We start from the raw sequence: 15081 nt of genomic DNA on the forward strand, positions 1-15081 counted from the left end.
AAGGAATCATTTTAGTAAGTACAAAATATTGTGCGAGCAGCTCAAAAATCATCCATTAGAGGTACCAAAAGAAGACTTTAAGAAGTTATTGGAGCATTGGAAAGATGGAAAAAATCAAGTAAGATATAATTACTATTGTGAATAGTATTGTTGTAACAAATTTGGCATTTCCTACTAGTTTTCAAAGAGTCATTATGTTCTTTTATTAGCTGGGCAAACTGAAACCATATAGATTAACAACAAAAAGTTCCAATGAGTTTTCATGAAAGAATCCAAAATTTTCATCATACAAATAATAATAAATCATTCCTTTTTCTCTACAAATTTTTTCTGTTAGTCTTATAATTAAGGGTTAATAGTAATTTATCCCCTGTAATATGAGCGTGTTTCGGTTTACCCCCCACTGTTGCCAAAGGTAGGTTTTGGCAATGGTTTTTTTGAAAAAACCGTTGCCAAAAGGTAGGGAGGGAGAAAAGCAAAATTCGCTAACATTAAAGGGTGAATTACTATTAACCCTATAATTAATCATGCCTAAAAAAATATGATTTATCCTTCATGGTATTTTGATTAATTAATCATGCCTTAATATTTTAGTTAATCTAAGAGTAAGCTCTTTTATTACTTAAGGTTGCGGTATTTTGATTGTTCTGTATTGTTCTTTCCATTTCATTACTATATTATGTATGCTAGATAAAACTCCAAGACTTGATTGAAAATTATGGACAATCTTCTTTAGAAGTTTTGGAAAGTGTATTTGGTAAACAAAAATCTAGAAGATTGTGTTGCCATTAAAGAACCACAATACTAACTCTCTTGAAAAGAAATGAAGAAATCGCAAAACTCAAAAAAGAGCATGCTGTTGAGGTTAGACAGTTTAATGATAGGATATAAGAGATGGAGGAGAAACGTCGTCAAGATGTTATTTTGATTATGAATGATGATTGACAATATGATATGTATATTGAAGATGTTTTGTTGACTGTGAATCATGATCGACATTGATTATGTAATGAATTATGTTGTGTAGTTATGTTTTTTTTTTTTAAATTGAAAGATCATTTTAAAATTTGTATATGAGTATTATTATTATATAAAACAAAATTATGAATGGTGATTACATTTATTATCAGGTTTACAAAAAAATGATTTCATATTTAAAAAAAAAGAAATAATTTGTTACAACGGTTTTGAAGTGTTGTTGTAGTATAAAACTCGTTGCTATATGGATCTAATAGAACGCTTTCAAATAAACAACAACTACAAACGGTTGCTATATCAACGGAAACAGCCGTTCCAAAAAGTATCAGAAAGGGAACGGTTTTAATCCCATTGGTATTAGAAAGCGTTCTCTAAGACAAACTAAAGCAAAGGTTCTGTAAGAGGCGTTGCCATTGAGTTTAATAACCGTTGCGAAAGGATAAAGCAACGCCTCAAAATGGACGGTCCGAAAACATTCTAATAGAAAAAGGAAACGGTTTTCTCATATTTTGCAACGGTTTTTCTGCGAGTCAAAATGTTGTAGTGTGTGTATGGTTTATCTTTGTTGGTTACTTATAAACCTTGCTCTGTCCTATTATAACTAAAAAAAGGGGAGTAATATTGTGTGTGCTCTTACACTAACCACTGACTGAGGAGGAGAAATTTTTTTCTCTCTGGTGTGTTGCTGCTGTTGAGGGGGAGATGTCAAACACATTGTTTTGACATCATACTGATTTGTTGGAAAAGTGCATCTCTCAACAACTGTGTGCAGATTCTAATGGACAACTAACATGTGTTGCATGTTTGTTTCTTCTACTGCATCTCTGATTGTGGAACTGCTATTGTGTATTCTCTACAGGGCTGAGAATTGTTCGTGTGTATGATTTATTTTCAGACACTAGATTGTTAAGTTGTTTTAGCCAAAATAAGCCCAAAGGAGAGATTGTCAATTCTCGGTATTGTGGTTGGTATTATGTTTGGTAAAACTAACTTATGGGAACATGTTGAACAAAATGTATCACTTCAACTGAAAAAGATGTCAAGAAAGATGTCCTATGCAGGTTTCTTTCGACATCACGTCTGTTATGGTACAGTTGGATCTATTGAAGTTAGTTGATGTACAAGTGCAATATATTTTCAAATATTATGGAATCCTATGTGGCGCTTGATTTAAGGGATAAAAGATTGTCTCTGTTTTCAAGATATTTGATTAGTTCCTAAATATGGAGAATATTTAGGAATCTAATATTTGAAGCCCTATCTTCATGGAGAAGATTGTGGAAGATTTTCTAGAGTGCCCTGCAGTGATGAAGCCCAAATCCAGTTCAAAAGATTGATATAAATAGAAAGCATCAAACCTATTATTTTGTGTTAACTTACATTGTAATTTGTGTTAGGGTTTGTGTAGTTTTGTCTATTGTGAGCCACTCTAATATCACATCGATAGAAGAATTTGGTGTTTCCAACGAGTTGTAAGTCCTGTGTTTATTCATAAGCTTTTAAGCATTGGACGACTGTGTTTTAGAAGTGTGTCTTCTAATATTTATAATTGTTAATCACGGTTGTGATTGAGGCGGATTGAGGAGAGCCTCGTACCTAGGTGAGTCTTAGGTAAAAGTATAGCACAAATAGTGATTAAGTGAGGAGTCAGTAAATCAGAGGTTGTTTACGTGTGAACCAGAGATTGTTTGCATAACACTTTGAATTGATACTATCACAGTGGACTTATCCATGGCTCGGTAGCCCCCAGAGTAGGTATTGTTGATACCGAACTAGGTGAACAATTACTTGTGTTCTTTAAAGTTTCTGCACTGCATTATTTTATACCTTGTCATTGTGTGTGTTTGAAAAACGTTGTCTCGACATCTTTTAAGACATCTGTAATCTGAACGCCAAAATTTCAGTTGTCAAACCTCCATTAATGCTGAGTAGAGAAACCTCAATTAAATTTTACAAATAAGTCCTCTGCATCAACATGAATAGCCTTTATTTTTCAAAATTCCTACAATAAATTTGCTACAGATTAGTTACGACTTTAGCTGTCAATTAACTACCAAATTTTATGGATTCAAATATGATGTTGAATTTAGACATGTGGCATGACATGTCAGCATCTTGTCACGCCATCTTCTGTTAACGAATGTTGACATGAGGGACAAAAAATATTAAGAGGATTATTCCTTAAAAACTTTTTTTTTGAGAAACTAAAAACAAAATTTGAGATATTTAGAGGAACCAGAAACATGTTTACTATTTTTTTTTTTTTTAAGTTTTGATGAGAGAACAAACTAGATTTCAAATTTTAAAAAGTATGTAGTATAGTATCTAGTAAAACTAACCAAAAAAAAAAAAAAAGTACTAGTTGAAGATTCCGGGCGGGAGCTAAGAAAAAGCTCGAGGAACCAAACTTTGCAACCCCACTGGCCACTTCAACTCCAACCCCAGTTTCGGAATACTACACATTCAAATGGAGATTCAAGGAAACACATAAGACACCGCTTTTACCAACTCTGCCTATGTGCCCTGTCTATATGTACCCATCATTTGCATGTACCCATTTTTCAAGCAAACACAGTCTCTTCACTCCTCACTTTCTTACTGTTCTACTCTCCTACACCACTCTTTATCTCATAAATCCTCTAACTTTCTCAAAACTGTCCATGCTCACTTCCTCAAATTGGGTCTTAATACCTATACATATTTGGGTAACCGCTGTATCGATCTTTATACCGAATTTGGCCATATTGATGATGCCTTGAAGGTGTTTGAGGATATTTCTTATAAGAACTCCACTTCCTGGAACATTTGCTTAAAAGGGTTGTTCAAAAGTGGTCAACTTGGCAAGGCCTGCCACATGTTTGATGAAATGCCTGTTAGAGATGTTGTTAGTTGGAACACTATGATTTCGGGTTGTGCTTCTTGTGGGTTTTCTAGTCATGCCTTGGAGCTTTTTGTTGAGATGCAAGATATTGGTGTGAGACCGAGTGTGTTCACTTTCTCAATTTTGACATCGGTCGTGTCAAGTCCTTGTCATGCTAAGGAGGTTCACGGTAGGATGATTAGGAGTTGGATGGATTTGTCGAATATGGTGATTGGAAATTCGTTGATTACTATGTATGGGAAGTTTGGTCTTGTTGATTATTCTTTTGCTGTGGTTTTGAGTATGAAGCAGCTTGATGTTATATCTTGGAACTCTTTGATATGGGCATGTCATAGAGCTGGTTGCCAGGAGCTTGCTGTAGAGCAATTCTGTTGCATGAGAGCTGCTGAGATGTTACCTGATCAGTTTACGTGTTCGACGTTGATGAGTGTCTGTTCCAGCTTGCGAGATTTGGAAAAGGGTAAGCAAGTTTTTGCCTTTTGTTTCAAGGTGGGATTTGTTTATAATAGCATTGTGTCTGGTGCTGCTATTGACCTCTTTTCCAAATGCAACAGATTGGAGGATGCTGTGCGGTGCTTTAAAGAACAAGAACAATGGGATTCGGCTCTATGCAATTCCATGATTTCTTGTTATGCTAGACATGGTTTTGGGGAAGATGCTCTTCAGCTCTTTGTGCTGACCTTGAGGAAGAATATCAGACCAACGGAATATACAGTTAGCTTTCTTCTGAGTTCTGTTTATATTTTCTTGTCAGTAGAACTGGGTAATCAAATCCATGCTTTGGTTCATAAGTTGGGTTTCGAGTCAGATGCAGTTGTTGCCAATTCACTTGTTGATATGTATGCTAAATTTGGATTTATTGATGATGCCTTGAATATCTTCAACAAAATAAAAGCAAAAGATTTGGTAGCATGGAACACTATAATGATGGGACTGTCTTACAATGGCAGAGTGTCTGTGACCATGGGCCTTTTCAATGAATTGATAAGAGAAGGAATACCACCTGATCGAATAACATTTGCGGCAGTTCTACTAGCATGCAACTATGGGAGTTTGGTTGATGAAGGAATTAAGATATTTTCTCTAATGGAGATGGAATTCGGAGTAAAACCAGAGGAAGAGCATTATTCATATGTTGTAGAGATGTTATGTAGAGCTGGTAAAGTCAAAGAAGCCATTGATATTGTGGAAAAAATGTCGTGTCAAGCTACCCCTGACATTTGGAGGTCAATTATTTCTGCGTATGCAAGATATGGAGACTTGCAAGCTACTGAAATAGTTGCAACAAAGATAATGGAGAGGTCACCACAAACATCCTTACCGTACTTGGTGTTGGCTCAGGTATATCAGATGCGTGGCCGCTGGGAGAGCACGGTTCGAGTGAGGAAGGCTATGGAAAATAGAGGTAGTAGAGAGCTCATTGGATACAGTTGGGTGGGAATAAAAAACCATGTATATACTTTTGGATCAAACCAATTACAACACTATGGTGGCAAAGATATTTATATGCTACTGAATTTACTGGCATGGGAGATGGAGACTAATTGTAATGTCTAGAAATTGTATGAAGTTGGAGGGGAATATGGATATTTGAATTGAAGTGGGTTACAATTTATAAACTTTGATTCTGAATTCTGGGAATCATATAATCGGAGTTACGGGCTTGGATTATTAATGCTGGAAACAGGATGAAATTTATAATGAAGCAGATACAAAGTAAAGATAACATAATTTTTCATAAGCAAACATTAGTACATAACTTGTTAGGGAAATGAGGAAATGTTAGTAGCCTATATCATCATACTCTGAACCTCCTTCATAATGGTTTTTCGAAGCCCCAAGTTGAACAATTGGACTAATCATTCGGGGGCATCAACTTTCTTATATTAGTACTGCAAGGAAGTTTTTGTATAGTTGTTGAGGTATTTATATTTATTGTAATATGATTTGTTAGTATATTATAGAATTATGATAGGATCACATTCCTATTTAGATTATATCTCTCATGTACATAAATAGTGGTTTCTACTTTCTCAATATGATGAGAAATATTCACATTCAAGTTGGTATAAGAGCATGGTTCCGAAATCCTAGTTTGGGTTCTGCCTCCATGAAGGCTATGGCCTAGATTTGTTTTCTCAGTTTGGTTGCTGGATGTCCAAGGGGCACCATCAGCTGACCCATAGCAGTCACAAGCCTGACTGAAATCCTAGTTGTATCTTTGATCTCTTGATAGTATCCTCTGGTTTCAAATGTTGCTTGCAATTTGTGTTACTTCTGTTCATTGTGTTGGTCTGTTCAAGTTATCCATTTTTTTGTAATCGACACATTTGCTTTCTCTTAATTGTTGTCAGCATGATTATTGTAATTTGATTTTATCTTGAGAGGTTGCGAAGGTTCTGACAAGCGATTATTTTCTTTCTATAGTATCATGATAACATTTAGTTGTGTTTTTAAGACTGCATACAAAATCACAAGATTTACAATAGAAGCACTTCATTTACATGGCATTATTTCTGGACTGAAATTGCTAATTATAATTTTACTCATCTTAGTTTAATTGCGTCTTACTATGGTATTGTTTTTGGATCATCATTCCCTACATGTCGCGTTTAGTCAACAGGTTGTATTTCTATTTTTTTTAGAAGCTTATTTTCAATTTTTGTGATGATTTCAATCCAAATTGAGTTGTTTGTAATTTTAATGATTTTCTTCACTCATCTTTTGTTTCTTTGCTGAACATCGGACAATATAATATATGACATGAACATGTCTTTATAAGTGAGAGACAATCATTACCCTACAAATTAGTTTTGTAAGGATGAATTAAACTAACTTTTAAAATGGTATTAAAGTCAATCGATTCGAGTTATCTTCAGGCCATCTACTATTTATATGTGCACAAAGCCCAATAGTACTTGGCGGAACGGGGTATGCTTGTGTGTATGGTGTAAATACTTTTTGGTAAAAAATTGCAGAATGTTTTATAATTGTCAGTAAAAGTAATGAAAAACTTATTTTCTTCATGGGTTAACAAACCATTAAACTCTCATAAATTCGAATATATAAAAGCAAGCAAGTTGGTATTTCTTTCTACACTAGGAAAATGTTTCTTAATTATTTTTTCAATTTACCACATTTTTCAAAATTATTTACATCACATGACGTTAAACAAGATTTAATTAATCTATTCTTAGTGCTAATACCAACAAGAGATAATCTAATATGCCATAAATAAACGAATTCAATCATATAAGTGGAAATCGATTTTTTTTTAATAATGTTCTCAATAGTACAAAGCTTAACCACACCTTCAGTGAAATAACCCTTTCACCCCAAATACACCATTATGTGTCAAGATTAACTTGACCGATTCATACAGAGATTTAATATTTGGTTTTCTCAAAAGATCTCCACTAACAAAGTCCATATTCATGTCGAGAACATGAAGTATATTGATAGGAATAATTTTATTCCCAAAAGTGAAGTTAATTTCCATGGTTCCCATTTCAACGACCATCGAACATCCGTTATTTCTCATTTGAATCTCTTGTCCATTAGTGATTTCAAAATAGGTTTTGAATGTCATTTTATCGTAGGAAACATGGACAGTAGCACAAGTATTATTCTTTGTACCTTGCTTTTGATCTCCATAATTTTGCTCACATTAGAAATTATGTTATCACCGGCTTGAACAACATTTGCCTCATTTTGGGAGCATAATGGTCGTGTTTCCAACACATATAATATTCGTCTTTGCAGCCCTTTGATCTGCCATAATTCTTGAACTTATTTTGATCCTTCTTTGGACCAAGATAGTTCTATTTACTGGTTTCTTCTTGCCTTTTACGCTCAGCGCATTGACCTTTGAATATCCAATAGCCTAAATTTTTTCTCCATCTTCCAATTCCTCTTTGTTTCGAAGATGTTTCTGGATTTGATCTAGTGAGAAATCCTGAAAATTATGAAGTAACTTTTTGTTATAGTTTTTCCAAGAATATGGCAATTTCGCAATAATTGCACAAACTTGAAAAGCTTAAAGAATATCGATCTTCACAATCCTTAATTTATTTACAAGAACTTGTAACTCATGCACTTGTGCAATTATAGGCTTAGAATCCAACATTTTAAAATCCAAATACTTTGGAATTAGAAATTTTAAGTACATTCCTCCTCAACAAGTAATTTGGACTCGAGTGCCTTCCAAATTTCCCTTGCCGGTTGGTTGTCTGTGTAGAGATCGTAGAGACGGTCGGATAGTGCGTTCAAAATATGTCCATGGCACAATAGTTCATCCTCCTTTCGTTTCTCACGTTCCTCTTTGAGCACCTCGAAATCATTTCTTGCAGTTTTGAAATCAGTGTCAATTGAGGATCCAAGACATATAAGATCTTTTAGGCAGTCAGAAAGAAGATCATATTGTTTTTCCAGTGAATGAAGTTTGTCTATTCGAAATGGTCTAACTTCACAAGGTCTTGGTTCATCACTTTGATACTTGAAACAAAAGTCTCAGTTGCCACTATTTGAGATACTATTAGATTGTTAACTATTGATTTTAAATTAAATGGTTCAAAGCTAGAATTGTGCATATGAGCACTTTCTTAATAGTATTTCAAGTTCTCTCTAAATTCTTAGAGTTTACACGCATGAATACTTAGGATTTTTTTAGCCTATTTCAAGTTTGAACGAGACAGATGAAAACTCGAACGTAAGGAAGAAAAAAATTTAGAATTTAGCAATAAAGATCAGATTTCAAATTAAATGTATTTTTTTAATTAAAAAAATAGTCTATTTGCAGACTAAACAGTGTAGTTCACAAAGTTGCGTCCCTTGATAAAACACTTTTCTACTAAATATTGCAACTCTTTCCATTAAGTATTTCATCTCTTTACTAAATATTATAACTATTTGAAATAAAAAATAACGAACTAAAGGAATGAACAATGCCACTTGTGGTGGTTTGCCGCCACTAGCCAACATGTTGTGTCTAAGTGCTCAAGTGTTCAATGTAAGTCGCCACTAATGCGTCACGCCCACAGTATAAGTGTGAAGGTCACAATTGTCATAAATTTTATGAGTACCTTACTCATGTGACACTCTACTCTTTCGTTCCTAAGACCATCTCCAATGATAGTTTTTTCTATTGAGTTTTCCATCTGTACCATTAATTTAATAATTAAATATTTAAAAAATTTGTCATGTCATAATAGAGTTGCATTGCAATGCAACAACTAAAAATTGTAGTACCCAATCAAATCAAGTTATGAGGTAAAGTTGTGGGATCCATATCAATTTTTTATTAAAGTTAAAATTAAATAAATTCTTTTAACATGATGTGGCTTAGTGGGTTCCATAAAAAACTCAAATGTAAATTGCACCATTGGAGATGGTCTAAATGAGTTCAAAAGTGTAATTCTATATAAATAGTATATAAAAGTAAGTTAAACTTTCAATATGGAATATTTTCATGTATGTTGACTTACTCACTAAAGTATCAAAGACAACAATTAATATCCATTCAAGTAATCTATTTACTAATTAATACTTGCAACATTTTGAACCTATACACTAAGTCCTTAGTACATGGCATTGGTGACAGAAGTAAAAGCAAGAATGGCTCATGTTAATCCTTGAATAAAAACAGTGTTACAGTACATAAGTTGATAATAAGTGGTAGGTGAAAAAGAGCTACCCCACCTGATAATACGACACACTGACGCTATCTGAGGACTCCTCCCCCAAAGTTTTTGAAAGTAAAGATAACAACAATAAGTGGGTCTGACGTGGCCCCACCCATGGCATGGCATTGCATGACATGCAATGATAATTATGAATTTTAGAATGTGAATTTCTATCTACCAAATTTAAAAAGTCGGATAAAATTATTTATAATATAAAATGATGTAAAAAACCAAAAAATTATATTATTTAATAAATATTTTAATATATTAAAATTAAATAATATTATATCTAATTTTTAGTAATAGATAGAAAAGTTAGATAGTGAAAAGGTTTTCTATAAACTCACGACACACCTCCACGTCTTTGGTGCCAACTCAGTAGTACACTTTGTCATTTTCTCATCCCACTTCCATCACGTGTATCATCGTCATCGTCATTATCATTATCATTGATTTCCCTTATTAGAAAGATAGCTAGCCTCTTCATTGTTCAATTCAATCATATACTCATGGCAACCTTGTTATTTAGAAACTCTAGTACCATATTACTTCAACATCTTCAAAATAAGCTACCCTTGTTAGGAATAGGATCACGATCACGATTACCATCTTCTTCTCACCCATTTCTTCCATCATCAGAGCGTTATGAATCTACAGAAGCTCAGCCACAATTGGAGGATTTGCAGCCTCATGTCACTCACCATGATGATCAGGTACAACTACTATGTTTTCATTCTTTCAAAGGTTTTAAATAACCATTGCAGTTGCATAAAAACTTTCATAATTTTAATCAGTACAAGTGTTACGATAATTAATCACAATTTATTTTTTATTATAATAACAATATCGAGATTAATGATTTTTGATACATTTTACCGAGGCCGTTTTCGGTAAAAGCTTACCAAAAAAAAATTACAAACATTAATAATTATTTAAAGCTAAATTTGGTCTATCTAAGCGGTTAAAAAGGAAGTGAAACAATAACAAGTGCATGTCCAGTAATGAAATAAGTATAACATTTATTTTTAAACAAAAATAACTATAATTCACATTTATACCAAATTATAATTTTTTGGGTAATGAAGGGCACATGTTAAAATTTTTTCTTAGAAATTGTGTATTATTTTCCTTAAAAGTTAATAATTAATGTGTTTTTTATAATTTTTAATATAAATTTTTTATATTTAGATTTATTAACATGTGCATTTGGAGCACATGTTAGTTTTATCTTAATTTTTAAATCTATTTTTATTCTTAATATATCTCTTAATATCACACCTTCTCTTAGTTATTTTTAACAAAGGGGAGATAAATTGAGATTAGTACTATTAGTAGTACTATATATTAGAGAGAGAAAAGAGAAAAACAAAATGAAGAACAGGTGTTATATTTTGGACGCACGTAAAATATCATCACGTCCATGTTAAGAAAAATATAACTAAGCAGTTATTATGTCTAGGGACCACAATATTTTATCATTTAATCATTTATTAAACATTTTATTTTATTTTCCTCTCTCTTTTCGTACTACACACACTTATTATATCTATCAAATTATTTTCTTTATTTTTTTTTCTGTCATGATGTATATGGAGTCAACACAAATATTTTTTAATAATTTAATTTACATGCACAAGTACATGGGAATTATTCTATTTCTTTTATTTGATATAAATTGTCTAACATTTTTATTTTTACCGACATACTATAAGGTACTAATATTAAATTAATAATTTACTGACATGCTATAAGGTACTAATGTTAATACTGACATACTATAAGGTACTAATATTAAATAAAATCACGTGGGGGTGTTTAATATTTTTATATATGATAAGTTTTGAGTACAGTACTTCTAAACCCTTTTTTTGGACTTTCTAGATTTTGACTTTACGTATAGGATTTGTTCTAATCTTTTTTAGTGTTAGAATACATTTGTTTTAATCCTTTACAACGCATCATTCTTCATTGTATTATATTATATATTCAATTCAATAATTCTTCTCTAGATAGGACTCCCATACCTAATCAAACACCACCTTCTTTTTGTAACAAATATTTTATAATTAAATATGTTTTCTTTCTTTCAAAAGTCACAAACTTTGTTATCAAAATTTAATTGAAATTTTAATTTTTCACAGTTTGTAAAATAATTCTATTTATTATTATTATTATTTTAAATAAACACCTTTAGTTTCTAAAATAGTCTTGATGAAAATATGTGAATGAGATCAACAAAATTAGGTTCTAAAAATATGTTGGGTTTGAATTCACTATGCCTTGTCTCACTGTGTACAGATGCTTGATTTTCCTGGAGGGAAAGTTGGATTCACTTCTGAAATGAGGTTCATTTCTGATACTTCTCACATAAGGGTTCCTTGCTATCGTGTCCTTAACGACGATGGCGAGCTCATGAACCACACCAATCATGTTCAGGTATGTCATATCATATCATATCATATCTCTGTATCAGTATCAGTGTCGTGTTATAAAATGTATCGGAGCTTCTTAGAATTTTGTCTAACAAGCTTATGGACCATATTTCAACAGGTTAGCAAAGAATTGGCTGTGAGAATGCATTCTGAGATGGTCACTCTCCAAACAATGGATAGCATATTCTATGAGCTGCAGAGGCAAGGAAGAATTTCCTTCTACCTCACTACATCAGGAGAAGAAGCTGTTAACATTGCATCAGCAGCTGCACTTTCTTCTCATGATGTTATCTTGCCTCAGGTTTGCTTCTTCCCCAAGGCATTGAAATTCTTTCATGCTTCTTTTCAAATTCAACTCCCTTTTTATTCTTGGCTCACATTGTGATTGCTAGTACCGGGAGCCTGGAGTTCTGTTATGGCGTGGTTTCACTCTGCAACAATTTGCTCACCAATGCTATGGAAACACAAATGATTTTGGTAAAGGAAGACAAATGCCAATACACTACGGCTCTAACAAACACAATTACTTCACAGTTTCATCGCCTATTGCGTAAGACATATATACCATACTGTAATAAACATGTTAAAATAACTGTAATTGTTAATTTCTGTTGTGACATTTATTCTGAATAAATCCATGTTGTTTGGCAAGAAATTCAGAACACAACTTCCTCAAGCTGTAGGCGCTGCTTATTCTCTTAAAATGGACGGAAAAAGTGCTTGTGCAGTAACTTTTTGTGGAGATGGAAGTACTAGTGAGGTTAGTAATGATGAATATGGGCCAACAATCTCTCTTAAGAACGTAATTATAGAATAACGCATCCTTCTAGCTGATATTTGAAATATTGTAGGGAGATTTTCATGCTGCTATGAACTTTGCAGCAGTGATGGAGGCACCAGTTGTTTTCATATGTCGTAACAACGGATGGGCCATTAGTACCCCTGTCGAAGAACAATTTCGAAGTACTCTATACAAATTCTTTCTACTTAAGCTGTTTATTCAAACAAGCTCTATAAAATTCTCAAATCTATATGATTAACTTTGCTGTTTGGTTAGGTGATGGTATTGTGGTGAAAGGTCAAGCTTATGGGATATGGAGTATCAGAGTAGATGGAAATGATGCTCTTGCTGTTTATAGCGCAGTTCATACTGCACGCGAAATTGCTATCAAAGAACAAAGACCAGTTTTAATTGAGGTACATATGATTGATCTACTTATGTCATTTCATGCCAAGATGAGTTGATCATTATCAATCTAAAGCTGAATGAATGATGTTCAGGCTCTTACTTATAGAGTAGGGCACCATTCTACATCTGACGACTCAACTAAGTACCGATCAACTGGTGAAATCGAATACTGGAAGATGGAAAGGAATCCAGTGAACAGATTCAAAAGATGGGTCGAAAAGAATGGTTGGTCGAGTGAAAAGGATGAATTGGAGCTTAGAAGCAGTGTTAGGAAACAAGTGAGTTCAATTTGTTTTTAGTTATTGAAACTTATTTAGTCCATATATTTTTTTGGTATGATGCAGTAACATGTTTTGAGTTTTTTTTTTCTTTGGGCATAACATGTTTTGAGTTTTGATATTACAGTTAATGCATGCAATTCAAGTGGCAGAGAAAGCACAAAAGCCTCCACTTGAGGACATGTTTACTGATGTCTATGACCAACTTTCATCAAACCTTGAAGAGCAAGAAAGAGAACTTAGACAAACCATTGAGAAGCATCCCAAAGATTACCCTTCTGATGTTCCTTTGTAGATATATTTATTGGCAACTCAAATAACCATCTGTACTGTGAATTTGAATGCCAAAATGTAAAATAAAGTTGGGTGTTGCATCGCATATTTTTCTGATATTATTTTATTTTGAAAAACTAGAAAGAGAGATAAGTTCACAAACCAATAGAAAATTCACATGCTGTTATGGGATGATTAGATCAATTTGGTTATGGGACCATCACCATTATTGAATGAAGATAAGGTTTCCATTCATGAAGAAGCTGATAAGGTTGGTTGCATTATGTTATCTATCTCATATATTTTAATCTAATAATCTCATTAGGATTGTGACTTCAAAATTAATTCAGGTATGTGAAGATGCATAAAATATTGCTCAAAAGCTTCTATTGCTCTTATGTCCACATGATTGGATATGACAGAATATGGTAACCGTATGCAAGAGCGGTTACATTGAGAATATCTTTATTCAATGGAAACTGTTATTGACACAACAATAATTTGTAACTTCCAATTCAAGAAAATAACTAACACAATAATAGCTAACTTCTAGGAATTATAGAGCATAGTCTCTCCCTTGACCAAACCACAATTAACAACAATCCAATATCCAATAATTGTCATCTTTATTCTAAACCATTTAGGTTTGTCCGCCCAAACCATTTGGACCATAGTTTCGGTTTAGTACCTGAGACAGAGGAGATATGTCACGACACCTGTTAACTATTTCTATTTGGCCATCTGTTAGAGGATGATAAGCAGTGCTAAACTTCAATTTTGTATCAGCCAATTGGAAAACTTCAGTTCAAAACCTACTGAGGAAGACCTTGTCTATGTTAGATACTACTGTTGTTGGGAACCCATGTAAACATACAATCACTTGGAGTAACATTTCAGCCACGCTTTTGTCCGTGTATGGATGTCAAAGGACAAATCGAACACCCTGCATCAAAATAACACCTAAACCTATGTTACAAGCATATGCTTCTATCACAAATGGAAAACTGAAATTCAAAACTGTGAGCACCGACAATTCGGTCATTGTTGTCTTTAAAATAGAAAATGCACTACGCGTCTCCTCAACCCAATAAAAATTATTTTTATTGAGAAATTGAGTTAGAGGCCTTGCTAACTTTACATAATTCTTCAGAAAGTGGCAATAATTCCCACTTAAATCCATGAAACCTCTTAGGTACTTCAGAGCTTTAGGTGTTGGTCAAGTAAGCATCACTTCGATCTTTTGAGGGTCGGCTGCCACACCTTGAGCTGAAATGATATGGTCTAAATAATCAAGTTGAGATTGGCCAAAAGTGCATTTTTTGAATCTGATACAAGGTCTAGAATCTGATACAAAGTCAAGTGTTTGCAG

General features: G+C 33.3%; 2 protein-coding genes across 2 annotated transcripts; both read left to right on the top strand.

Moving 5' to 3' along the window:
• Positions 1-3301: 3301 nt before the first annotated feature.
• On the top strand, positions 3302-6357 carry LOC131632590 (pentatricopeptide repeat-containing protein At1g43980, mitochondrial-like). The gene has a single exon (XM_058903329.1). It carries the CDS (start codon positions 3527-3529, stop codon positions 5414-5416), a length of 1890 nt encoding a protein of 629 aa, XP_058759312.1. The 5' UTR covers positions 3302-3526; the 3' UTR covers positions 5417-6357.
• A 3570-nt stretch (positions 6358-9927) lies between these two features.
• On the top strand, positions 9928-13818 carry LOC131632589 (2-oxoisovalerate dehydrogenase subunit alpha 1, mitochondrial-like). The gene is made up of 9 exons (XM_058903327.1): positions 9928-10253; positions 11839-11976; positions 12091-12273; positions 12365-12522; positions 12633-12732; positions 12824-12935; positions 13030-13169; positions 13254-13439; positions 13567-13818. The coding sequence occupies exons 1-9, from the start codon at positions 10050-10052 to the stop codon at positions 13732-13734; spliced, it is 1389 nt and encodes a 462-aa protein (XP_058759310.1). The 5' UTR covers positions 9928-10049; the 3' UTR covers positions 13735-13818.
• Positions 13819-15081: the final 1263 nt, after the last annotated feature.

The sequence above is a fragment of the Vicia villosa genome, unplaced genomic scaffold, assembly GCF_029867415.1.
Source record: "Vicia villosa cultivar HV-30 ecotype Madison, WI unplaced genomic scaffold, Vvil1.0 ctg.000968F_1_1, whole genome shotgun sequence".
Lineage (NCBI taxonomy): Eukaryota > Viridiplantae > Streptophyta > Magnoliopsida > Fabales > Fabaceae > Vicia > Vicia villosa.

Bases quoted from the DNA above. Each gene is read 5' to 3' on its own strand.
- LOC131632590 (XM_058903329.1), top strand. From the start codon at position 3,527: ATGTACCCATTTTTCAAGCAAACACAGTCTCTTCACTCCTCACTTTCT.
- LOC131632589 (XM_058903327.1), top strand. From the start codon at position 10,050: ATGGCAACCTTGTTATTTAGAAACTCTAGTACCATATTACTTCAACAT. The intron at 12,523-12,632 runs GTAAGACATATA...CAAGAAATTCAG, and splicing joins ACAGTTTCATCGCCTATTGC to AACACAACTTCCTCAAGCTG. The intron at 12,733-12,823 runs GTTAGTAATGAT...GAAATATTGTAG, and splicing joins GAGATGGAAGTACTAGTGAG to GGAGATTTTCATGCTGCTAT.